General features: G+C 47.6%; 2 protein-coding genes across 2 annotated transcripts in view; both read left to right on the top strand.

Annotated features, from left to right (window-relative positions):
• The first annotated feature begins 1,023 nt into the window (after window positions 1-1,023).
• GDI1 (GDP dissociation inhibitor 1) lies at window positions 1,024-16,577 on the top strand. The gene is made up of 11 exons (XM_083420281.1): window positions 1,024-1,209; window positions 6,154-6,261; window positions 7,693-7,792; window positions 8,384-8,518; window positions 10,133-10,331; window positions 10,701-10,832; window positions 11,490-11,589; window positions 12,473-12,644; window positions 13,708-13,852; window positions 14,788-14,842; window positions 15,002-16,577. Exons 1-11 carry the CDS (start codon window positions 1,165-1,167, stop codon window positions 15,152-15,154), a joined length of 1,344 nt encoding a protein of 447 aa, XP_083276407.1. The 5' UTR covers window positions 1,024-1,164; the 3' UTR covers window positions 15,155-16,577.
• Window positions 16,578-18,798: 2,221 nt separating this feature from the next.
• FAM50A (family with sequence similarity 50 member A) overlaps window positions 18,799-26,801 on the top strand; it is a 12,464-nt gene continuing 4,461 nt past the window's right edge. Inside the window, exons 1-8 of the mRNA XM_083419125.1 lie at window positions 18,799-18,948; window positions 20,108-20,232; window positions 23,409-23,493; window positions 23,652-23,751; window positions 24,858-24,997; window positions 25,154-25,230; window positions 25,576-25,642; window positions 25,829-25,926. Of these exons, the coding sequence (XP_083275251.1) occupies window positions 20,122-20,232; window positions 23,409-23,493; window positions 23,652-23,751; window positions 24,858-24,997; window positions 25,154-25,230; window positions 25,576-25,642; window positions 25,829-25,926 (678 nt within the window). The 5' untranslated portion in view covers window positions 18,799-18,948; window positions 20,108-20,121. The remainder of the gene's footprint in view (window positions 18,949-20,107; window positions 20,233-23,408; window positions 23,494-23,651; window positions 23,752-24,857; window positions 24,998-25,153; window positions 25,231-25,575; window positions 25,643-25,828; window positions 25,927-26,801) is intronic.

Genomic DNA, 26,801 nt, shown 5'->3' with positions numbered 1-26,801 from the left:
AAATGAATGCCAAGAAGAATGGGGCTGTTGTCCCTTTCTGTTTGTGTTGATTCGGAAGGAAGAATTATGACAATATAACTTTCCTCACTTTTGCCAAGCTGTGAGACGATCCTGACTACCCTGCCCTAAATTCCTTTGTTAACAATACCGTGGAAAAGTAACAAGATCTCTATTCTCCATTGCACACCTCATGGGGGGGGGGGCGGTTTAGCGGGCCGTCAGAGCGAGGAAAGTAGAGCAGCAGGGCCCGTTTTAACGACAGGATTTTCCCTTGGCAGACGGAGATCTATAAGGGATAGCAGCAAGAAGACACTGAAATAGCACCCAACACATCGACGCATAGGAGTCAACTCCTAGGGTCCAGGGGGCGTCGACCCCCGGCCCCCCAAGAAAATATTTGAGGGGGCCTTTGATCCCTCCCCAAGTTGATGAGCGTTGCCATTCAAATAGTGTGCGTGCATTGCGTCATGTGATCGGTTGGACGGGGCCTACCTGCCCCCCCATATTTTATTCAAGTTGGTACCTTCATCCCCCTCAGCAATGGGCGCCCACCCTGACCAAGAGGTTTCGTTAGGCACAGAACCATTTGCCTCAGCGGGAGTAGCCCCTCCAAGCCCCGAGAATAAGTTTCGAAGGGATTTCCTTCACCTGGGGACGTTTCAGGGCCGGGGGGGGGGGCGAAGAGGATGACTTTTCACGCCGCGACAGACAAAACTCTCCCCAGACTGAGGGAGTTTTCCTCTCAGCAATACGGCTTTTGTTTATCTGAGGCGGACGCAAGAACCCGACGGTGCTGTCACGGTTGCCATGGGGACGAGAGATGGGGGGGGGTCGCTGGGTTTGCGAGCTTCTCCTCCTCCCCCCCCCGCAATGACAGAAAAAGAAAGAGCAGCAGAGCCGGAACTCGTTTTGTTGCGCGCCTCCTCTCTCGCGCGGAGGCACCATCTGGGCTGAGGGAAGAGAGATGCTCGCCCGCCCCCCGTTCCCGACCTAGCGCTTCTGGAGAAGGACCTCGGCGGGGCGGTTCCCGGTAGCGGAGGGATCCCTCTGCCGGGACTCGTTTGCGGCGGAGGGATCCTCCTCCGCGCTGCCCGTGCTGCGGCCCCATCTTGGCTCCGCTCGGGGCGGGGGGGCGGCGGTGGCGGCGGCTCCGCACCCGGCACCATGGACGAGGCCTACGACGTGATCGTGCTGGGCACCGGCCTGACCGTGAGTGTCCACCCCGCCCGGCCCCCGGCTTTGCACCCTGCCCGCCCCGCCTCGCTGCTCTTGCATCCCGTGCTCTCCCGCTGCAGCCTCCTGCATCCCTCGCCAGCAGCAGCAGCAGCAGCAGCAGCAGCATCCCTGCCATGTCCGGGCGGGGTTTGCAATTCCCCGCAGCAGCCCACGAGGCCTTTCTCGCTGCAGCAAAGCAGCTCCAGAAGCAGAAGCAGCCGACCCCCTCCGCACAGAATTGCACCTTCTCTCTCTGCTTCTGGGGTGCTGCTGCCTCGTCCCCTCCGTATTCCAGACCATGATTGCACCTGTCCCCCGGATTAGCAGCTGCTGCTCCCAGAGGTGCGCCCGCCTCGTTTGCACCGCCCCGTTTCCCCTCCGCCTTGGACGGCAGGCGCCTTGGAGCCCCCGCTTGCAACTCTTCCGATGCAACGCGCCGCCATCAGCCGCCCTCTGAAGGCGATGGGCGCCCATTTGCCCGCGCCCTTTCCCGGCCCGTTCTCCCACCCAGCGCCCCTCCTTCGTTCGGGGGTTGCCAAGGCATCAGCTGGCTGCGGCTGCTGTGCATCTAGCAGCGCCCTGTGACAATGCAGGAAAAGCGTATTTAGTGCGACTTGTGGAGATCGAGCTACAGGGTGTTCGAGGGGCAGGCCAGTTGTGTGTGTTTTCTGGTCGGTTAGCAACCCTGCCCTCTTTTACATCTCAATAGGGGGAGGCAGGGGCGCTGCTGCAGTTCCCATGCTCCTTATGCCCCAACCCTTCAGCAGCATCCCTTCAAGCTCTTCCAGTGCAGCCCTTTAACTGTACTTACAAATCCTGCAGTCCCAGTGTAAACTGGCTGCCCCTTCAGCACCCAAGGTTGAACGGTCTGAAGTGCAGGGTGTTCTACGCCTGGTCTTGAGCGCCCCTGTACCTACTGCAGATGTGGTCGAAGTGCAGAGGTAAACCTTGCATGTACTGTATGCCGTTTCCTGGTTTTTCTCATTAATGCAGCCCCCTGCCAGTGTTTTCCCCATTCTGAACTTTTATTTATATATAAAGAAATCTGCTCCAGTAAAGTAAATGCTTCTCCTTCTTAGATGGTTAGCCTGCATCTCCCCTTGCAATTCCTTGCAGTCTAGGAAGCACATACTGTTTGACCCTTGCAGTCTCCATGGTGTTAAGGTTTCTTTCCTGGTCTTTTTTCTTTCAAGGCTCCTTAGCAGCCCTGTGTCTTCTTACTGTATCAGCTTGGCTTTGGGCCATCTATGGTTTTCAGTAGAACTGAATGAACTTCTCTCTTCCCCCAGAGTTAAAAAAAACTTCCTCCCTGCTCCTACTCCTGTCAGGGGAACGTTAACCATCACCCCCCAATACTGACTTGTCCCTCTTTACACATTACTGCAAGATGAGATTTCCTGTTCTGGAAACCAATGTAGGCACCTCTTCCTGCCCTCAACAAGTGGCTGGACACCTCTTTTTGTGTAATTCATATGTTTTTCTACATATTAATTGCGCTTTGCAGAACTTAACTTCTGTTCTATCTCTCTCCTCTCCCCAGGAACATCAAAGGGATGCAGCTGTCAGTTTGGCATCTTTCCAAGCTCCCTCCCTTCTTTTTCTTGTGGTTTCCTGGCCTTAGTGTGGAGAGCACTGTCTACTCTGCTCTGTTCATGCTCCACCCCCCCCCCCCGAAATTATAATTTAGAAGGATGATGTTTTCTGATTCATCACACACACAGCTTTTTCTCAATCTTCTGCATGCAGCCCTGTCTGGTAGGGGGCTAAACTGAATTTCCCATGTTTCTGGAACATAGAAAACAGCCCTATAATGGGTCTGGAGATTGGATTGTCTAGCTACTAACTGTCTAGTTCTAGTTTCTAGCTCTTAAGTGGAGATGCCAGGGATTGAATCCGGAACCTCTTGTATGCAAAAGACATGTTCTTCCATTAAACTCTGACCCTTCACTATGGAACCAGCCTATCTCGTGTTATGGAGCAGCAATTAAGACAGAATCTGTTAAGGAGAAAAATGTTTTCCGCTCCTCCTCCCACCTTAGCCTCACAAACCAGGCTTGTCCTTAGATGAATCCGAACTTATATCCCATGAGAAGCTCTTCATCCTCTTGTAGCAAGCAAGCAAGCTGCTCTCTCTTTCACCACTTGTAATTCACTAACAGCAAATTCACACAAACTTATTTTTACTGCCATGGAGCTGTAGCTTAAGTGAGAGTGTTTCCTAAAGTATTCTTTGTTAGTGTTTGGTCCTCCTGATAGAACCATGGTTTTCTGAAGGGGAGGAAATAACTGTTCAGCCAGTTTTAAGTCTGTAGTATAGATGCACCTTTTCAAATGACCAGTTCAGGATACAGCAAACATGCAGTTAGTATTCATCCATGCTATCCTACTTATGGAAGCATTTCTGTTTTAGGGATCTTCCACTATTTCCCTTGCACTCAAAGACCAATTTCATTCTTATAATGAAATGTAATTTCTTCTACAGCTAGTAGGGATGATTGTGGAATGGAGTTGCATGAATGTCCCAGGAGCCTATTGAATAGTGCCTGTGACATCACTAATAATACATTATGCAATTGCTTTGGGAACTTTCACGGAGCTGAAATGATAAGGCTTGTGCTTGCATTACAGTGTTTCTCTCTCTGCCACCCCACCCCCTCTCTTTCTCTCCCCTCCCCCTTCCAGTATGCTGATGGGGGAGGGACCAGTTACTGCATGAAATTAGGCCACAGATTGTCTACCACCTGCATTGCAGGAGCAGCGTGATTGCCACCTTCATGTGGCCAAATATCCTGCCACTCTGAAAACTGAAAACAAATAACTTTAATTGGTTGAAATTATTCGTGTGGGATGGATTATATAGGAATTTGCATGTTGCTATGTGCTTCACAAAGGAGTTGGTGATTTCAGGTATCCACATGTTACCGCGGTGGTGTGGAATCCAGCCAGGGAGAGTAGATAATCTCCCTTTTGAGCTTCCTTTTCTCACTCACCCATCCATAAATCTACCCGCCCAACAGCAGCTAGACTTTAGACTTTGCCTTGAGTATTTATTATAGCTGTAAGCTACTGAGGTGAAACCAACAAGAGCATTCTACAGACCTTAGCTTTGGCTCCTAGGTCCTTGTAAGTTGCACCGTAGCTGTCTACCCCTAAAATCCTAGTACAAGTCTTGCTGTGGATTCTGTTTGTGCAGAAACCCTTGTCATTGCCCCAAACTTCCTTGAGACCAGTTTCTGCCTGGTGCCAGCTCCACTGTTCGTAACTGAGCACCCCTGTATACTGGTTTGGAGCACACAGTGGCATGGCATGGGAAAATAACAACCTCAGGCTTATTCCCCTTCTTCATATACACATGTGTACTTCTTATCCTCCTTTTTTTGTTGATTTTGATATGCCAGGACTCTATGTAAAATGGGTGGATAAATCTGTGATCCTCCTGGTGTTCTGGGACAACATCTCCCAGCACCTCTGAGCATTAATAATAATAATAAAAATAATAAATTGTATTTATACCCCGCCCTCCCCAGCCAAAGCCGGGCTCAGGGTGGCTAACACCAATAAAATCACAGTAAAAACATAATGGGGGGGCGGGGGGCGGGGTATATTTAAAATGCAGTCTCATTTTAAAAGTAGCCAATAGATCAAGACCATAAGGGGAGGGCAACATAAGGGTCAGACTGAGTCCAAACCAAAGGCCAGGCGGAACAGCTCTGTCTTGCAGGCCCTGTGGAAAGATGTCAAGTCCCGCAGGGCCCTAGTCTCTTGGGACAGAGCGTTCCACCAAGTCGGGGCCAGTACTGAAAAGGCCCTGGCCCTAGTTGAGACCAATCTAACCACCTTGTGACCTGAGACCTCCAAAATGTTGTCATTTGTGGACCTTAAGGTTTTCTGCGGGGCATACCAGGAGAGGCGGTCCCATTGGGATGTGGGTCCTAGGCCGCATAGGGCAGTGGTGGCAGTGATGGGTAGGAGTGGGGGGATGTGCAGGCAGACGAGACAGAATGGGAGGAGGAGGCTCCAGGGGAAGGGACTAGTGGGTTGTGGGGTTTTGTAGCACCTGTGAGGCAGCTGCCAGCAGAAGAGAAAGAAGGGGGTCAGGAGAGGGAGACTGGGCAGCCAGAGCAAGGGGGAAAGGAGCAGGAGACAAGAGAACAGCCAAAGGAGGTCCTGGAACCTAGAGAGCCTGCAAAGCTCCCAGAAGGGGTCATGGCTTCGAAATCCCCTGGAATCCCCCCTCCTCAAGAAAGAGCTATCTATCTGAGACAGAGCATAGGACTGCAGTCGTAGGTTGCCTAAACATCTAGTTAGCGGGGAGTGTTCCTGGATATCTCTTGCTGATGTAACCTACTGCTTCACCAATAAAGAATTAAAATCTGGTTGCTTGTCCTCGTTGGTCCTGGTGTGGTTGGGACAATTGGCTGTGCTGGCTACGGCTGTTGAGGTTGGAGTGCAACATCAATGGGAGAGCCACAGGCTCCCCAGCCCTGCACTGTGAAAGCTACCATGCTGTGGGGTCATAGGTAAAGGGAGCCCTGACCATTAGGTCCAGTCGCGGATGACTCTGGGGTTCGGCGCTCATCTCGCTTCATTGGCCGAGGGAGCCAGCGTACAGCTTCTGGGACATGTGGCCAGCATGACTAAGCCGCTTCTGGCGAACCAGAGCAGCGCACGGAAACGCTGTTTACCTTCCCACCGGAGTGGTATCTATTTATATACTTGCACTTTTGATGTGCTTTCGAACTGCTAGGTTGGCAGGAGCAGGGACGGAGCAATGGGAGCTCAACCCGTCATCATGGGGATTCGAACCACCGACTTTCTGATCGGCAAGCCCTAGGCTCTGTGGTTTAACCCACAGCGCCACCCACGTCCGCTGTGGGGAGATACTTTGAACTAATCATGCCATAGGGCATCCATAACCCTGCTCACCTTCTGTCCTAGGAATGTATCCTTTCTGGCATCATGTCTGTGAACGGCAAGAAGGTCCTGCACATGGACCGGAATCCGTACTACGGGGGCGAGAGCTCATCAATCACCCCCCTGGAAGAGGTAAGGAACCAGGAACATAGGGCGTGTTTATACCTCTGTTGGATTAGATCTAAGAGAAAGTGTGCTCCGATGGCTAAGGTGGGAAATCTCCCATTTAAAATCTCTCCTCAGCCCTGAACTCAATAGTTGGCTGGAGCCAAGGCATTCCCTGTTGATCCCACTCCCTTACCTGTGATAAGGGTGTAATTCACCCATTCTTGTAAGGTTTTCTGTGATAATGTATGCAAAGTGCTTTGAACAATGCCAGGGTGGATAAAAATCAATGATTTATTTATTTTTAATATTAAAAAATCAAATTTTTTTATTTAAATTGGATTTTTTAATTTAAATTGGATTTTTAAAATAAAATGCTTTTGGAGGAAAAAATCTTTCTAAAGATAGTTTTCTGTTTAAGTTACATTATAGTCCAAAGGCTATTCATCAGGAAATAAGGATTTGTTTTAAGCTTTTCATGTGTGCTAAAACTCAGTCTAAGTTTTTTTTTAAAAAAAATTGTTTAACCACATCAGTTAACAAACATGGATACATATGCTATAATGTTACTGTTTTAGTTAAATAAAAGGTATAGATTGCTATTAAGGAAATGATTACATTTCTCCTTCCAATAAAGTACAGCAGAAAAGTTGTCCAAATATAAAGAGTTAACTTTTTAAACCTCACCATAATTTCATAATTATCTGTCAATGTATTTCTAATAGTATAACCAAATTGGTCATTTTTGATACAACTGTAAAAACTACTCTGAAAATTTATTATTCCAAAAATGAAACCTTTATCTGGTTGTAAATATTAAGATTGTACCAGCAAGAATGAGTCTTTCTGTAAAAAGTAATGATTAAATCAAGTCTTACTGACTAGTGATTTAAATTGTGATTTACCGTAAATCGATTTGATTTAAATCAGGTATAGGCAAACGTGGCCCTCCTAGTGTTTTTGGGACTACAACTCCCATCATCCCTAGCTAACAGGACCAGTGGTCAGGGATGATGGGAGTTGTAGTCCCAAAACATCTGGAGGGCCGAGTTTGCCTATGCCTGATTTAAATCAAATCCACCCTGAACAATGCTCAGGAAAAGCATATAAATATTCTATTTGGCACGTTTTCACTTCCCAGGATCCTTCCAGCCATACACCTTTCAGCTGCGTGAAAAGGCAAAGTAAATGTTTGCATGCTAGTTCTAGTGTTTCATAAATAACTTGCACCAGGGAGCCTGGAAGATAGGAGAAGTGGTTTGGGGTGATGGGCTGCTTCCTGCAGTATCCTGGTCTCCTTTTTGAATTGACGCTTCTCTGACTGATACAGCTGAGATAGATTCTCCTCCTGCATTTTGGTTGCACTGATATATTTGTATTAGGCTATTATGTATATTCTAATTGAAGTGCCCTGTCTGAATGAGTATCTGTGATGTACTGTTTTTCCTCAACTACCAGCTCTACAAGCGCTTTGAGATTGGTGATGGCCCCCCTGAATCTATGGGGCGTGGCCGGGACTGGAATGTTGACCTTATCCCCAAATTCCTCATGGCCAATGGTAAGTCCATGCCCTTGTTGTCCCTTGGTCTATTTGCCAGAGATTTCATTCGTTGTACTCAAAAAGGGGTGAGATGAGCTTGAAGAATCACTTTAGAAGGACAGTCTGTAGTGGCACAGACCAGGCCCACATAATAGTATCGTGAGACGTCTTGGCTCATTGAAGTGGGCCAGGACTTTGCATATCATTGGCAGGCACTGAAGAACAAGCAGCCAAAAGTGGCCCTCTGCAGTTGATGGAGCTCTGTCCCTCACACCTCACAGCTCTGCCTGTATGCGCTACACACATTTATCTGGCAAGCATTTCCCCTCTTATTCACCTATCATTTGCTGTTAACCTGGGTGTAATGTACTGGGTGCATTTTATTTACTTTACTTTTCTATCCTGGATTTCTTTCTTTATGGAACCTAAGGTGGTATACAAATGGTTCTCAGAGGTCGCCTGTCCAAATACTGGTCAGACCCAAACCTCTTTACCATCAAGAAAGTGGCAGGTCTCATTTACCTTCAACCTGGCTCTCTCTATAATGCACCCCTTATCTATGGTGACAGGTAGAAGGGCTCTAAATGAGGCTTTCCTTCCCCCACGCAGGCCAGCTGGTGAAAATGCTGCTGTATACGGAAGTGACACGCTATCTAGACTTCAAAGTGGTGGAAGGCAGTTTTGTCTACAAGGCAGGAAAGATCTACAAAGTGCCGTCGACCGAGACAGAGGCTCTGGCATCCAGTAAGTAAGCCTATTTCTTGCAAAACTGTACTGTGTCTGGCTCACAGGGACCTTTGTATTCCTTTTGTGGTAAATATATATTACTGAGGTACAAAAAAGTAACGTGCAATGAAACATTCATTAACAAACAAACTCAGATCCTCAGTGTTTGTTGCATTTACCTTCATATCTATACTTATCTGCATTAATTTTATTTTAAAATAAATTTCCTGCTTTATAATGCAACTAGCAGCCTCATTGCCAATACTGCTCAGAAATTTAAGAAACTAAAGGATCAGTGTAGTTTTGAAAACTTCAGTCCACCATCTTGATTAAAAATGGCATCCAGTTGTATTCAAACACAAACAAGAACGTGCTCCTTGATCTCAGGAACCATCATGCAAAATTTAGTTACAATACCATAAGAGAGATCTAAACACATAGCAAACAGACAAACAACTTTTCAAAATATATAGTAGATAATGGAATCTCAAGGAAGCAGACAAAGCATTTCGGGCAGGATTGAACTAATGAGTCCCACAAGCAAAAGCTACTTGCGCACCTGAGCTTCCCCATTTCTCCTTTCTCTGGGCTTCAGAGAACCCTTGGAACAGCATATCTGGGGAGAAGAGGGGGGAAGATTCCACCTAGCAAGCCGAAATACTTGTGTTGACAGAATGATTACTTTAGTCGTTTTTGAATGGTGCTAAATGTCTATAAAATAATTTAAAGGCATCCATAATAATGACATTGGCAAGATAATTCTAGAGTTTTTAAAACTTCTAATAACTGAGCCCTCCCCCCAAAAACCCTAAAGTTGGAGGTATAGTTCAGTCTTTGCACCTGAAAAACTTTGCTCTTTGCGAAGGGCCTGCTCTCGGAGGACCCTGTGTGTCTGTGAGTCACTGTGCATCCTTTGAGGGGCAAGTAATTCTGCTGCATCACCACACCAGGAGTGACTGACTGATCTAAATCACACCTGGTGTAGAGACATAGCAGGACTCCCCAGAAGAGGCTGAGAGGAAGGAAGGAGGATTTCTATTGGGCAGCCTTCTCTGTGGGTGAGGATCATAGCTGTCAACTTTCAGTTTTGAAAATAAGGGATCAGCAGCCTCACCTGTCCCAGGGACAGTCTACGGGATATCTAACAATCCGGGATAGCAGCGGGAAACGGTGCTGGAATAAGGGAAATTCCCGCAAAAAAAGGGAAGGTTGACAGCTATGGTGAGGACTTGGGCTCACAGGTGCCTTTTGATTATTTGACCCACATTATTTATTGCCATGCAGTGTACAAGATGGGATTGCTTGCCCTAAATAGGAACATTTTTGCCACAATTTATTCATTCTAAGCGTTACCTAAAATTTTGGAGTCCAGGGAGTGACTTGGGGCTAACCTTTACACCACTCTTCTCCAAGTTTGGAAGGACCCTCTCCGTGTCTCCTCCCTTGAAGATGTTAAACTTGTACTCTGTTGGTGGCACCCTGGCACCTGAGATCCTTTTAGCTGGAGATGCCTGGGATTCAACTTGGTACCTTCCTAGTGCAAAACATGCTCTTCCATTGAGCCAGGGCCCTGGTAATTCAGTGTGACTCTGCAGTGTGCTGTCTCTAGTCCAACCCATCTTACTCCTTTAGATCTCATGGGCATGTTTGAGAAGCGGCGCTTCCGTAAGTTCCTGGTGTTTGTGGCAAACTTTGATGAGAACGACTCGAAGACATTGGAAGGGGTGGATCCTCACGGCACCACAATGCGCGAGGTCTATCGACGTTTTGACTTGGGCCAGGATGTCATTGACTTCACAGGTCATGCGCTGGCACTCTACCGCACCGATGAGTGAGTAGCTGATCCTAAACCCTCCTTCTAACAGGGAGCGCAGCTTTTTCTATGTCCCCTGGCTATGTAGCTGTGCCACATCCTGTGGTTATTTTAGTAGCTCCTTGTCAGCTGAGAGTGACCTGGAGGACAGTCTGATGTCCAACATTGGCTTGTTAGAAACAGGGTGGGCAGGGGGAGATGCCCAAGGATAACGCCTATGAAAAATTATGGACTCTCCCCCTTCTGTGCAAAAAGGGGAAACTGGTCATTGGCTCCCTCAGGCCCACAAGACAGCCCTGACTTTCCCTTAGGAAACTCCCAATTGTCCTCTGCTTCCTGTTGTTCATTCTTGGTGGGACTGAGGCAGGCTGTTTTCTCTTTTCACAGCTACTTGGATCAGCCCTGCTTGGAGACCATCAATCGCATCAAACTGTACAGTGAATCCCTGGCCCGCTATGGGAAGAGTCCCTATCTCTACCCACTTTATGGTCTGGGTGAACTACCCCAGGGCTTTGCCAGGTATGCCATATCCTAGGGCTCCAAGTACTTGGGGCAACTCCTGCCTTGGTCCTTAGACTAGTAGAAAGAAAGGGCATTGAGTCCAGTCACAGTTACTATTTCCACCATCACCACCACCCAGTTCTTTTCCAGGATATTGAGACTCTGAACTTTTACATGTGAGCTTTCAAATAGGTTATACGCAAAATCTGCAGAAATGTGTATGCTTTATTCTGAACTTGGTATCTAAGATTTTGCAGAGTTCTCTGGTTTTCTGGGGTGATGGACACATTTACATTCTGTATAAGGAAACATGAATGTTACTCCAAGAGAGAAACAAATGCATGTGAGGAGCACAGAAACTTGAACCCCTGGATCGCTTTTTCATAGATCCCATCTGCATGCTTTCACAAGCATAAGGGACTAGGTAATACCTTAAAAATGTAAAGATTTTAAAGAAACTCAATTATATTTGATCACAGTCACAGAAAACAAGCAATTCTGATATTAGTGTTTGACTTGTTAATTAACAGAGGGATGAAAGTAATGGGAAAAGGATTGCTTACATCTTTTGGCAAAGTAGTTCTGCCCTTGTAGCTGAACTGCATGAGGTGTGTGTTAGGGTTGAGGTCTGTTTTGGTCAGTGCCCTTCACCACCCACCCATCTCATGTCCGCAGGCTCAGCGCCATCTATGGTGGCACCTACATGCTCAACAAGCCAGTGGATGAGATTGTCATGGAAGGTGGCAAGGTCATCGGGGTCAAATCTGAAGGCGAGGTGAGAATGGGAAGCTGACCTTTCACTCCTCTATGGTAGAAAGGCTGGGAAGGGGATGTCTCAAGTTACATCCTGGGAGCAATGGTGCTCGGAAGACTGTTCCGTAAGTGAAGTACCTGGCTTTTAAAGAGGTACTACCTGTTTCAAGAGGCTTGAGTTACCGTTGTTCATCTGCATCCAGGGTCCACTTTCCCCCCACCTTCTCTGCCTGTAAGCTGATTCTGTTAGTCCATGTGGATTGGCAGCAATTGGAATGGGAAATCATCATCCTTTCTCCTGCCTGAGTATGTGGCTTGTGAGATGAACCTACTCTAGCCCTATCTTTGGCTGGTTGCTTTTGATATGGGGACAAATTCAAACAAGTGATTCCTCCCAATGCAGTCTAAGGCAGCACAACCTAGCAAGCACTTGTGCTGCATGGCACTTCTGTTGCATACTTTGCCGGCTCGAACCAGGACAAGCGATATGGGCAAGGGCAGAGAGGGGAAAACATAAGGGAGATTACCAAAATCCCAGAGGTCCACGAAACAGAGCTAGCAGTGCAAAACAGTGCCTCAGAGGCAAGTGTAGTGTTAGAATAGAACAAGATGCCTCTGAGCACCTTGGAATTTATTTTCAGCATCAGAACTGATCTTAAAGTCATTTCATACAAAAATCTAGTTCTGGCTTCTCAAGGTCCCCCACCCCCTTTCATTTCAGGAGCATAATTTGGGGAGGGAGAATTTTGTTCTATTTATTTTTTGGAATTTATGTACCATCTTTCTGCCAAGCTTCTTAGTTATACACTTGGGCCTTTCAAACCTTTAACTGTACGGAGTAACATCCAAGGAAGTCTTGGGCTCTACCAGTGTCCCTCTACATAACGTTTACTCCCCCACTCCAGGTGGCACGCTGCAAGCAGTTGATCTGCGACCCCAGCTATGTGCCAGATCGGGTGCGCCCCGCAGGAAAGGTGGTGCGTGTCATCTGCATCCTGAGCCACCCTATCCGTGGCACCAATGACTCTAACTCCTGTCAAATCATCATCCCCCAGAACCAAGTGGGGCGCAAATCTGGTGAGTACAGGTGGACATGGGGCTCTGGGTAGAGTTGGGGGACGGGGAGGCAGGATATAATGTTTGGGGGCTTCTTCCACAGTATCATATACAGCTGGGACAGGGACCAGTGGCTCTTCAGGACCAGTGGCCCATCATCCCTGACCATTGGCCATGATAGTTGGGATGGATGGGAGTGGGGAGTCCAGCAACATCCCAGGGGTCAGCAAACTTTTTTTGGAGGGGGCCAGTTCACCGTCCCCCAGACCTAGTGAGGGGCCGGACTGTGTGCGGGGGAGCGCACACGCGGTAGAGGGGGCTTCTCTCTCTCCCCCTCTCTCCCCCAGCCCCTCCCCCCCTCCTCCTGCCTACCTCCTCTGCCGCTCTGCCTGTGCTTGGGAGCCGGTGGCAGTGCTGACGCCTCTCCTTTTCGGGCCAGCTTTCCCAGGCGCGGGGCCAGCAGGTGCGCCAAGCTCCAGCCCACAGCGTGGCCATAGGGAGAGGCTGGCAGGCGGGCAGCGAGGCTTCCTATCAAAGCCCAGCCCCCTTCCTCCACAGGGCGGGGAGAAGCCGGGAGGAGGGAGGAGACGCTGCTGCGGGGAGGGAGGGAGGGGGGAAAAAACAAAAGAGTGGCACCTGGGGTAAAATAGTGATTGCGCTGATCCAAGTGGCAATTGCAGAACTGTTTGCTGGCCGGATCCTGATGGCAACTGGGCCGGATATGGCCCGCGGGCCTTAGTTTGCCAACCCCTGTCCTATCCCCAATATGAAGTATACCAAGAGCATTATAATTTTCTCCAGTTCTGTATCTTGTAACAATTCTGTGGACTAGGATGGCCCAAGTGAACTTCATGGTGGGCTTGGGATTTCAACAATGAGTGGGGCCAACTCTCCAGGGTTTCAGGCAGGGGGCTTTACAGCCACTGAGCTACCGTCCTTTCCTTTGTTACGAAAACACACACATCTACCCTCTGGCATCTTGTATAAGATAATGTTGGTACAGTGTATGTGTTGGGGTGGGGGCTGCTTCGCTTGGGCTATTTTCCACCAGGCTTGTGACCCTTTCCTTTGCCTCTCTACCCAGATATCTATGTCTGCCTGATCTCCTCCGCCCACAATGTGGCTGCGCAGGGCAAGTACATTGCGATTGCCAGCACTACTGTGGAGACGGACTCTCCTGAGAATGAAGTGCAGCCAGCCCTGGAACTTCTTGAGCCTGTCGACCAAAAGTGAGTGGGCCAGGGGAAAACATGAGGAACAGAACTGGTCTCTAGGATTATGATGTTGATGATGATTGCCGTAGGACACAATTTCTGTTTTAGGACACAGAACTTCCTGCCTACAGTTCACAACCTAAAAGGACAGGGAATGGGGACACACATAACAAGGGCCTTCAAATACTTGGGCACAGCTGCATTTCATTCAAGGTAGCTAAAGATGGTAATTTTAGGAGATTTTCCACATAGGGTAAAGAAGGAAAATCCAAGGACCAGAGATGCAGCAATCACTAATATCTGGACTGTGAGTGGCTGCTGTTCCATATTTTTAAAAATGATGGCAGGAAGATTCTAGCCTAGTCACTCCCTAACATGCTAGTTTTCGATGCGTGGGCATGTTCACTCATGCAAGCCCTTTTTGCAGTCTGAAGTGGCACAATCAGGCCTCTGAATAGAATAAGAAAACAGTTTAACAAAAGAAAAATAAATGAGGCTATAATGAGATAGAAGGAAACAAGGGGCAGGGAGATGCAAGATTACATAGAAAGTTTAAAACAGGTTTATGCTGGGTCTGATAAAAGCTCAGATAAATTAATAGAAGAGGGCTTGCTGAAGGATGCTGAGGCAGTGGAAACAAAGACTTTGGGGCTAGAGACTTTGGGCTAGCTAGGCCCGTCAATTCATGGCTCTTCAAGCTGCAAGGTTGAGTCAGAAACTCAGCAGCAAGGAACAGAGAAACGGCTTTGAGAGAGGGATCGCTGCTGGTGTGTGTGAATCTCATTTTTGCCTGTGGTAAACAGAGTTTGCAGGTTACTCTCTTATTATTTCAAAAACTTTCAAAGCCTGTTTGACCAGAAATGGCAAAAGCAGTGTGTGGTGAGTGGAGCCTGTCTCAAACATATTTCAAACCCTTAAGACTTTCATAAGCATCTTTCCTTTTTTAATAGGTTTGTGGCCATCAGTGACATATATGAGCCTACTGATGATGGAACTGAAAGTCAGGTGAGATTCCACAACGTATTTGGTGTTCCGAAGTGTTGTAGAGAAGGGAGAGCACTGCTGCATGGTCCATAGCTGGCTTTAAAGAAGATCCTGGCTTCTTTATCTTCCATTGCCCCTCTCATGCACCTGTGGTTTTTCTTGCCTCTGTTTCCCCTGCAGGTATTCTGCTCACGGTCATATGATGCCACCACCCACTTTGAGACAACATGCGACGACATCAAAGACATTTACCGGCGCATGGCAGGGGCTCCCTTTGACTTTGAGAGCATGAAACGGCGCCAGAATGATGTCTTTGGCGAGGATGAGCAGTGACTACTCCCCTTCTCTTTCTCTCCCCTCCCCTCCCCATCCTCCCTCCCCCTGGGTTTTCCCCATGCAAGGGACCATACTCCCACTAGGGACTGGCTTTACCCCACACCTCACCTGAGACTGGCTCTTCCAGATATTCATTCAGCTATGACTGATTTCTCTTAATTGTGACCATTCCCCTTAATCCGCAGGGAGAAAAGACATTCCTAGTTTATTTTTCCACTCCATCTCATATCTTTCTGCTCACAGGAGAAAGACCCTTCCCCCCTCTCCCAACAACTGAGGTTGCATCAGAGTTGGTGCAGCTGAAATTCTTTGGGGACCCATTCTCCTACAGAACAGGGATTTGTATTGTATTCAGTTGCATGCTTTGAACCTCTGCTGGCTACCACCTTCTAGGAAAAAGCAGGCTTCGGTGATTTGGCACACTCTTCTGCTGCAGCTCCCTCCCTCTGCATGTTTGTAAGGATAAACACACATCTGAAAGCGGGCAGAAGTAAGCACACTCGTCACTTTTCCACTTCAAGTTGCCCCATCACAAATCTGTTCCTAGAAGCAGCAGACATCAGGGGTTTAAAGTCATGTAATTGCATGGAGCATGCAGTTTGGCCTTTGTTCCTGCTGCTAAGCTCAAACTTTCCTCATCTCTTCCACTTTGCCCTCCTCTCTCCTCTCAGCTCCCATGTTATTTTCTGTGCCTCACAATCCTCCCCCCCCCCTTTTCCAGCTCTGATCCCAGTGAATTAGCTTGCTTGCTTCACTTGTGACAGACATTCCTCCCCTCGCTTACATATAACGCAGCCCTCCTTCCTTTCCATATTTATCATGATCATGGTGTGAATCTTCATTTCTGTGTGCTGAGAAGAGGCTGGAATGACTGGCACTACAGGATTTGGGGGGGGCGTGAAGGGCCCCTCTGAACCGCCTCTTTCCACACATGCTGTCCCTCTGGCCAGTCCCTCCCCTCCCCCACCTTGCCACTTCAGGTTCTCACAGGCCTCTTTGTTTGTCTTGTGTCCATTTTGTCCCCTCAATTCCCTCTTAGTTACTTTAGCCTAAAGTGGGGGAAGATTTGTGTGTGCGTGTGCGTGTGTGTATGTGTCTCTCGTGTGCTGGACATAGGGACAGGGTGGTGGTTCTGTCCCCTTCCACTTGCTGCCACCTGCTGTAACTTATTGTAACTTATTAATGAAGCAGGTCAAACTTTTGTTGACACACCTGATAATTAACGAGGTTTGGATGGGGGCGGTTAGGCCCTGGCATGAGCAAAAAGGCCTGGGGTCTGTTTTGTGTCAGAGGCTTCCTTCCTGCCAAAGCTGGCTTTATGGTTAACAATCTGTCTGTAACTCTAGTGGGATATGAGGGGTCACCTCCCTCCACCCCACAGCTGCTCAATTGTCTCAAAGTAATAAATTCACTTAGTCTAGCTCTGGCTCTTGTCTGGTACCACCACCAAGGGAATGAGAGGGGAGGGGAGGTCACGTTTAGGCCGTCTCCTAAGTAGAGAAGGGAGGCTTTTGTAGAGAAAGACCATGTTAAACTCAGGAGATGGATGAAAAATCTCATGTGAGACATGGCATAATGAGAATGTTGGAGAAGTCCCACAGCCTGGCCTTTGTGGCTTAATCTTTTTGAAAAGGAATTCCAGTGTAGAGCCCAGCACCATGTGAACCATGAAACTTGAATTTTGCTGTAACCTGCACAGCGTAACTCTGATTACAGACTTCCACCTCATCTGCTTTTTTTTCTACTGCTCAGTGTCATTTTTTCAAGAATTAAGCAAGGAAATGAAGAATTGCTGTTTTAGAGAGCCAACTGTTGGAATTGATCAGTTTATTCAAACTTTCCCCAGTCTCCCTGTGTGTCACCAAGGTCTGAAAGCAGATAAGTGCAGGGTTTAGCAACATACTACCCTTAATATGTATCTAGAAGTGTGGCACATATTTGGGCATAATGCATTTACCTCTCATCTACCTTGGGCTAAGACCTTTTGGCCCAGTTAGTTTATGACCCTTTCCTCTTGGAGCAGAAACCCTGTTTGCCAAAATAATATGGGGACAGGAGCAGTACTTGCAGGGAAGAATTGGTGAAGAGTTCTTAGGCCTTCTCTGCAATTCTGCCCTCAGGGAGCCTCTCTTTACAGTAAGAGTGCTGGTTTTTATTCTCCCTCTAGCACAGTGCTTCTGCCATACTAGAGCAATGATCATTAAAAGGCTCTAGAAGAAATCTCTAATTGCCTCTTGTGGAGCAGGAAGAGCCTCAGATGAGGATTGCAGGGTCTGGGTCAGTTCATATATGGATAAACCTTTTGTGAAGTTTACATATTGAAGAATTTAGAGGGCACCACTTATTTCCTGTTGAGGTGCAGAGCCAACTCAAGTAGAATAAAAATATTGTTTACAATATTTAGAAAGGTGGGAAATTCTAAACAGAAGAGGTTTCAAACTTGGATCTTTTAAAAAGGATAGCCACACAGGTCTCACTCCCAGCTGCCAATTGCAGAATTCTCCACATCTGGGCAAGTGTGGTAGAAGTACGCAGGAATCACTGTAAATGCAATCAGAACATTTAAATAAAACTGGTCACATCTACACTATACATTTAAAGCACATGGCTTCCCTGAAAGAATCCTGAGAAGTTTAAGGGTGCTGGAAATTATAAGTCTCTGAAGGGTTTAGTTTCCAGGTACAGAGAAGGTTGAAGTTTTAATTGCAGTACTCTGAAAAGTACATTCTATTTTTTGTTTTGTTTTTTATGAAGGTAAGAGAACACATCCTGCAGGGTTCAAATCCCTTTTGTGTTGGGATGTCTGTACCTTTAAAAAACGAAAATTCAACAGACTTGAGAAGGGAATTAAACAAGGGAACTTGTTTAATTTCTACACCATGTAATAAGTTTTGAGGGCACAGGATTTGCAAGTCTTCTTTCCTGTAGTACTCTGGAAGAACTGGAAGCATCATGTTGCCTTCCCTCACGCCCCAAAAAGCTAGTCCCAAGTTGTGTTTTTATTGTTGATTTTCATTGATTTTTATATTAGTCACTTCCAAATTTGCAAGAAAAGCGATTAACAGATATGTGTGACAACTCTGAAGGGCATAAAATAACTGCAGCTAGTGGGGACAAAGATGCAAGGAGAGGGGGAGACTGTCCCCTCCCCCCGCAAACTACAAAAGAAAACGGGGCTTTCTGCAGGCTGACTGCCTAAACCAGCCTTTCCCAACCTTGGGAGGGAGGATGTTCCAGCTGTTGTTGGACTCCAACTTCTCTCACCCCTAGCCAGCAGGACCACTGATCAGGGATGATGGGGGGAGGAGGACAATGGGGGAAAGATTATACAGGCTACGATCTTATACACCTGGGAGTAAGCCTCACTGAGTTCAATGGGGCTTACTTCTGAGTAGATGTATTTACAGGCTCGCACTGCACGCCTTTGTCTCAAGCGCGTTCCTCCGAGTCCTCCAGAGACACAAGGGATCAATAACCCACGTTTGTTTCCGTCCGCTCGGCGGCAGCCCTCTAGGGGGCGCTGGCTCCGCGTCGTCGCCAATCGCGGAACCGGAAATGGGTCCTGCACACTGACTCCTCCCTGAGCGAGTTTCCGGAAGACGCTTCATCGCGACAGGGCTTCCACCATAGTGATGCCGCGGGCCAGAGCGGAGCTTAGCCAATAGAGGGCGGCTCCGGTTTTTCCCCCTGCCGGAAGTTCCGCTCGCGAGCGACGTAGGGAAGGCAGCTGGTGGGATCTGCGGCTGGAGAAAGGAGAGGCGAAATCAGCGGGTGCTCCTTCTCCTGACCAGGCAAGGCCGCAGAGCTTCCTCACACCGGTCCGTCCATTTGCGCGCCCCTGTTTCCCCGGCCGCATCCGAGGCCCTCAGCCGTCTTCCCCCTCGTCTGCTCCTACTCTCCGGGCAGCAGCCTTTGAGGGGCCGAGCTGGGGGGTCTGTGGTAGAGCCAGCGGCCCCCCCCCCCGCTCTCACAAGCCCGCTTGGAAGGATTCTGGCTAATGAGGCCGGGAAATCTCTTTAGGGACGCTGCGAGCCCGCAGGCGCAACATCCCGGCCGGTTAGTGCGGGCAGCGCCTGCACTTCGGAACTCCCTGCCGATTGATCAAGCAGGCGCCATCGCTGCGCTCTCTTCGGCGCCTGCTTAGAAACATTCCCTAGCCCTGCCCAGATGGTTAGAAAGTTGCAGCAGAATCATATTGTAGACAGTAGCATCTAATCCAGCCTCCTGTGCAGCTGTCCCAGACGGGGATCGAACCTGCAACCTTGGCGTTATCAGCTCCAGGCTCTAACCAACTGAGCTATCCATAGAATCTTAAGAGTTAGGAGGGACCATCATCTAGTCCAGGCACGTTCAACAGGTAGATTGTGATCTACCGGTAGATCACTGGACGCCTGTGGTAGATCACTGGTAGATCACTAGCTCCCCCCAAAGAAGCTCAACAACTTTGGCTCCCCTAAAAAAGCTCAACAACTTTGACTTGAACCCCAAAAAGGGGGTAGATCACTGCCAGTTTTTAACTCTGTGAGTATATCGCTGTCTCTTGGGAGTTGGCCACCCCTGCTTCTATTCCAACCCCCTGGAATGCAGGAATCTCAGCTAAAGCATCCATGACAGAGGGCCAACCAACCTCTGTTTAAAAACCTTCAAGGAAGGAGAGCCTGGCTAAAGTAGTTTTAATCTCTTGCTATTTCAACTAATGTAGGTTTAAAAATAGTGTTGTAAAATTTTCTTAATTTTGTTGTTTTGTCTTCCTGTAAACCGCTTTGAGGTTGTTGTTGTTTTGTTTTTGTTTTATAAGCAAGCGGTGTATAAATCTTATGAAATGAATAAATAATAAATAAATAGTCAAGAGCAGACAGTAATGAGCTGGACAGGCCAATGGTTGCTTGTTATAAAGCTGCTGCTTCATACATTCATATCTATGTGGGGATTTTTATTTTTGCCTCACAGGTCCATCTACAGCCATGGCGCAATACAAAGGAGCTGCCAGCGAGGCTGGCCGGGCACTCCAGCTGATGAAGAAGAGGGAGAGGCAGCGGGAACATATGGAACAGATGAGGCAACGGATTGCTGAGGTGAAAGGAAGCAGAAGGTCCTAAGGGGCAAGATGGGGGGGTGTAATTTGGTTGCAGAGAGAGGTATTACCATGAGGGTGTGGTGCAGAAGCATTGGGGGACTCTGAATACAGGGAATGGGAAAGAAGGCAGCAGCATGGAATTGTCTGTTCTTTGATGCCAGGTTGTCAGGAAGAGCCAGTGCAAAATACGGAAAGGTGTTTTCAGAATGATCATAGAATTTTGTAGAGTTGGACGGGACCACGAGAGTCATCTAAAAAGTTTCAATGCTTTTCATATGTGATGCTTTTCAAATGCACCTTTAAGCCATTTTTCTGCAATCTGTAGTGTTCATACAGTATAAGAAACCAAATTGAGGCATTAAAAAATTAAGCAGATGTTCTAATAAATATTTAACAGTGTATTCAAATTATGGTTGCAGGTAATACAACACCCTAGCCCATGGTGAAGCTGAGCATGCTGAGTAAAAATACATTAAACCAACGTATCGATCTTTTGGCAATAGTTGTGGATAATCGTTTCCTCATGATTCCTTCCCCCCACAACATTTCAGTTGGCCCTTGGCATGGTTTTTTGTTTTTTTCTTTAACTTCACTGCTCTCTTCCATTATAGAGTTGAAGGGGTACTGTCGGTCAGTTCAATCCCTGCCCTAAGCAACCTTAAATATTTTTCCTTGAAAACCTCTCTAGGAAGATTTCACAACTTGTTGTTTTACCATAGGGATGGAGAACCTCTGTTCTTCCAGATGTTGACCTGCAGCTCCCATCAGCCTGGCTAGCATAGCCAGTGATCAGGGATGACAGGAGTTGTAGTCCAAAAGCAACTGGAGGGTCACAGGTTCTCCATCTCTCTATCACCAGATTTCTCTTAGAGGTTTTTATTCTTCTGGCTTGATGTATTCTGTATATTCTCGTCTCCCTTTCAATCACTTGTCCATCCCACCTCTTGTAAGTTTTGGCTACCAGATTAAAAAATTCCTGTGTGGTTGTATCCCTTTTTGTGAATATTTGTTTTCTGCATGACTATGGTTTGCAGTTTTCTTCTTTTATTACTGTCAGAAATTGCCCATCTTCCCCAACTTGTCTGTCACATAACGTATCTTTCCAATATACTTTTCTAACTGTCTGAGTTCCCTCCGCGCCACCTCTTTTAAAACCTGGACTTTGTTATCCTTTCTCTTTCCTTTTATTTGACTAATCACATCTTTCATGTTAGGATCATCACTATCACGTTGTCTGTTAGTATTGCTCTGTCAAAGTGAACTAAGATTTAAATGAATTGAGATTCTGACCATTCTATTAACCTGCTGAAAGAGAAAAAAAATAATCTCAAATGCATGTAAGGTCCCTTGCATAGTTAAATAGGTTCTGTCTCCAACAAGTATGGTAATTGCAGAAAATTTAGAAAAATTATAGGTGCTCAGAAATGTGCCTCAAAAGATGAAATATTTCCAGTCCTGAGTTAGTTCCTTTATTATATTGAACATGTGTGGGAAACACTGGGGCCTCCAGATGTCAGTGAACTGCAAATCCCATCAGTATGGCAAATGGCGAAGGATGTTGGTAGTTGTAGTTCAGCAGCATTTGGAGGGCCAAACACCTGATCTTGAATATTGCTTTGCTGCTTTGCAACTTGAACACCAAGCACATGCCTTTGAAATCTCCCTATCCTCCGAGCAGTAGGGCATAGCATAGCTGCTTCTACCTACTCCAGTCTTGGCATCTCCCTCCCTCTACCTGCTGTCACAAGCAAGAATCCCAAGTGTGCCGTACCTGAGGGGGGTGGTGGATGACAGGACCAGTGAGGGAGCAGACACAACATCCTTTTCTTCTGCTTTATTAGGAGATTTAAAGTTTTATATGAAGTGCCTGGGCTACAGCACTGCTTTTTTCTGCAGTGTTAAGCTCACCAAACAGAAATGTGTTTCCCTAGAAACAGGAGAGCTTAGATTGTGCAGTGTGTATTTAGTGCCAAAGAACAATTTCATTCTTTATTAGAGAATTCCTCATTCAACGACTCTGATTGATTTTGCGGGTCTCTAAGCAGACATTCACAGTGTTATCTTTTTTCCTTCATCCAGATACATTCACAGGTATTGCCATTCCCTTCATCTTGGACCTGGGTGACCGTATACTTTTTCTGCAATGCATTGAGTTTATAGACTACTTTCCCCCTTTCCCTGTGTTTTTATAACAAGCTATACCCCCTGAATAATAATGACACTTCGGTCTTGAGAGCTTTCCCCAACAAGTCTTGCCAACAGTACCACCGCTTCTGACAATGTTTAGCTCACCTTGCTTGCTTCCCCTGGGTTCCCTCTTAGTATACAAAAATGCTGTGTGCTTGAAAGTCTCAAATGAGCTCTCTTCTTGCCTTGGACCTTTCTGTGCTTCTGCAGGGCACTTGTTCCTTCCAAAAATGATTACAGATCCTTGGACTTTGTTCTCTGGGCTCACATCTCCCAACCATTTAGATCAGCCTTCCCAGTGTGGTACTTTTCAGATGTTTTGAATTACAGTTGCCGTCACTCTTGACTGTTGGCCATTCTGGCTGGGACAGGTGGGGGCTGGAGTCCAGAACATCTGGAGGATACCAGAGGGGTGTGTGCTGTAGATCACTTATTGGATTGACAAGGCTAGGGCAATGTTGATAAAACAAATACAGTTTGGGGTGTTGGCCCTTTCTTGTGGAGCCCAACTTCTCAGCCTTGAAGACACTGAATTCCTCCTGGCAGCACTGCCTGTAAAGCGAAGCATTCTGGTTGAGGACCTTTCCATGCCCAACTCGACTTCTTTCCTTGGTGAAAAGGATTTTCCTCTTTTTCTTTACTTCTTTCAATCAAAATCAGTAGAAAATGTACATAATCTGTCCCAGGTCTTTGGATTAAGGTAGGCTATGAATCTAAAATAGTTGGGATACAGAGTGTGAGTGCTTATCTTAACCAAGGGCAGGATGAGATGAGAACACTAAGGGCATGTGAGGTTTTCCCTTGGCTGCCCTGACCCCAAACAGCACATGGGTTGATGTCCCCTAATCTGTGTTCCTCCTCCTCTTGGGGTAGCTGTACATCTTTGTAGATTTAGTCTAAGAAGGTGGGCTGGAAGTAGTAACTGGGATATCGCTGAGTCTCTAGCTTCTTGCAGCAGCAAACTTGATCTCCTCTTTCCCATGGCAGGAGAACATCATGAAGTCAAACATTGACAAGAAATTCTCAGCTCACTATGATGCAGTGGAAGCTGAGCTGAAATCCAGCACTGTTGGTGAGTGTGGGAAGGGAGTCCAGTGCTGGGGAATGAAGCTGCAGGGGTCCTAGTCTCCATTCTTTGACTTGAATGGACGAATAAACTCTACTTCCCTGCACAGAGCTGGGTAATCATCACATGGGAGGCCTGATTCCCAGCACATTTTCTTTTGATAGGTCTGGTGACCCTCAACGACATGAAGGCCAAGCAAGAGGCTCTCGTAAAGGAACGGGAGAAGCAGCTGGCAAAGAAGGAGCAATCCAAGGAGCTGCAGCTGTGAGTTGTGGGTGTTCTGGGTAGACTGGGATGGGCAATATTTTTTTTCTCCTTCATGAATGTTCCCCCTGTACTATAGGGTGGTGTATAAGATCTGGAGTACTGTAATGGTTAAGACCGTAGAGTTGGATGGGCCATGGAGATCATCTGGTCCTAGCCCTTGGCACACTGTACCTTCAGCATCCCTGGGGGGTGGCTATTCAGGTGTAGGCTGTGCAGTGAGAGCATCCCATTTTAAACTATAGAACTATAGTCTGACTATGCAGTCAGTCATGTTCAGGAGAGGCAGAACAAGGTGCTTCTTCATGCATTGCGTAATTTTGAAGTCTACTAAGCCTTTGTGAGTTTAAAAAAGGGATAAATCTGTTGTCTGTTAATTAGCCTGTCAACTAACCGAATGGAACTTCTATGTCCAGAGGCATTATATCTGCACAAAACTAAGAAAAAAACCTGGAGCTTAACCAGGAAGAATATTGCCTTCATGCCTTTCTTGTGAGCTTCCCAAGGCAACCACTGGCTACGGTTGGAAGCAAGGGGGCTGGGCTATGTGGGTGCTTGATCTGATCCAGCAGGGCCTTGAGCAAGCCACTATTTTCTCGCTGCTTTAGTGCCTCCTCCTGCAGTACCGGCAGCATAATACTGGCCAAACTTACAAGGTTGTTGTGAAGATTACTGCAGTAATGCTTGTGAAACACTTTGAGCATTGTTAAGCACAGGTATTGCCTGAAGGCTTATGATGCAGCCACTCACTGGGTCTGGGTCTGATCTGGATGGGAGACTGCCTGACAACCCCATGAAAGTTGCCTTAAATTCCAAGATGAAAGCAAGGCAGATTATAAATAATCCTAAATAAATAAGGACATGTTGTTATTCGCTTCCCTCTAGTGTAGCAGCTTTGTGACTCTTAAGTTCCCTTCCTGCCCATCTCCCTAATCTGAGAAGTATGACCAATCTGGGGATACTCTAACATCAACCCCTCTTTCCTCTTCAGGTCACTTGCTGTTTTTCAATTCTCTGCTTTCCTCCACCATCTTTGGAATGCTTTGTTTCCCCCTCCCCGTGTGGGGACATGCCCTGTGAAGCTGACGTTGGCTTGTTCCTCCTAGGAAGCTGGAGCGCATGCGGGAGCGGGAACGCAAGCAGGAGCAGAAGCGCAAGATCTCAAGCTTGTCCTTCACCCTGGATGAGGAGGAGGAAGATGATGGCATCGAGGAGGAAGAGGAAGAGGCAGAGCTGGAGCGGGAAGGTGAGGACTGGAAGGCTGGGTGCTCCCAGGTGGAGAGGGAAGCCCAGGTGGGCCTGGATAGTGGTGATGCTGGAAGCAAGGTGGGGCTGTGAAGGGATGGCTGTGAAGTTTCAAGGGTAGCTCCTCACTCTTGTCTGATTGCACCACCTCCCTCAGAGCTGGCTCCCAAGAAGAAGAAACTGGGGAAGAACCCAGATGTGGACACCAGCTTCCTGCCTGACCGTGACCGTGAGGTACGCTGCTTATCTGCCTTCTGCGGCGCCCACCCACCTCCATCCTCAAGTGCCCTGGAGGGGTCCCCAATGCCCCTTGCCAGCTACATCTTGCAAGGCACTTTGCTCCCATCTTTCCCTCTGTGGATTGTTCCTTTCTGCACTAAGGCAGGAGCAAGGATCCTGTGGCCTCTCCTGAAGTTACTGGACTGACTCCAGCTCCCATCATCCCTGACCCACTGGCCATGTTGGCTGGAGGCTGATGGGAGTTGGAGTCCAAAACATCGGGAAGGTGCTGGGTTTCCCCAGCCCCACCAAGGCAGCATCACCTTGACAGCTTTTGCCTTCCCCTCCTCCGGTTTCCAGGAGGAAGAAAATCGCCTGCGAGAAGAACTTCGGCAGGAGTGGGAAGCCAAACAGGAGAAAATAAAGAGTGAGTGATGGAATGTGGTGTCAGTGGCCTGGCCTTGACCACTGGTTATCAGAGCCTGTCATGTGGTCATAGCAGGGGAGGGGTATTGTTTATAGGAAGATGTTGGAGATTTTCATATTTCTTCTGATGAGAGAGTTTTTATTCTGCCCTTCTCTTGACTCCTCTGTGATTTTCCTGTCCCACCAGGTGAAGAAATAGAAATCACCTTCAGCTACTGGGATGGCTCTGGGCACCGCCGGACTGTCAAGGTGAGCTTTGCTCCATGCGACATTGGGCTCAGTTCTTAGCTTTGGAAAAGGAGTTGGTGGCTTAGCGTGTGGGGTGGTAGGAGCCCAGGTGGTTGGCTTTTTCCATTCAGTGCACCAGCGGTGGGGAACCTTTTTGTCCTGCATGCCAAATCTGACTAGGGCTGGGGGCACCTGCCTGTCAGCTAACATCCCAAATGGGAACAGGACACACAACAAATACAGGAGTAAACCCTGTCCTCCTGCCCATCAGCTGCTGTCAACAGTGATGTCAGCTGATGGGCGGGTGAGCACGGTTTGGGGAAATTGGCCTTGCGGGCCACATTGAACCCCCTGGCATGCAAAGGCTGGCACACAGGCTGGAGGATCCTCACCCCTGCGGAGCATGAACCCCCAGTGTATGACCACCTATGAACTGATAATGTTGCTCTTAGCTCTCTACCCCATGAATTAAAAGCTACTTACACCAAAATATCCACAGCTTCAGTTTACTAATCTACCAATTAAGGCCTGAAGCCATTAATCTTATATGTAAAATAGTGCCCTCTCATTCATATTCACACACACAGTGGAGTGACTGAGTTTGAGAGAGGGTGTGCACCCGTGTGCTGTAGTGTTTAGAGCCTCAGTTTATGTTTTTGGTTGAAATCCCCACTCAGCCATGAAGCTTACTTTCTGAGTGACTTTGAACCAGTCCCTCTCTCAACCTAGCTGTACAGGAATGTGGTGAGGATAAAAGCATAGAGAACCACATGTGCTGGCTTGAGCTCCTTGGAGGAATACCAGGATGTAAATGTAATAAATACCCCCCCCACACACACACATACTAGCCGTGTGTATATCCTTTGAGGATTCTGCAGGTTATATTTTTGGGCTGGGGCATATAAATGAGGGAGATCCATTCCAGACTGACT

Source organism: Podarcis tiliguerta, assembly GCF_965153285.1.
Source record: "Podarcis tiliguerta genome assembly, chromosome: 17".
Lineage (NCBI taxonomy): Eukaryota > Metazoa > Chordata > Lepidosauria > Squamata > Lacertidae > Podarcis > Podarcis tiliguerta.
The sequence above is the reverse complement of the archived record's forward strand: the minus strand, read 5'-3'. Positions and strand labels throughout refer to the sequence as shown.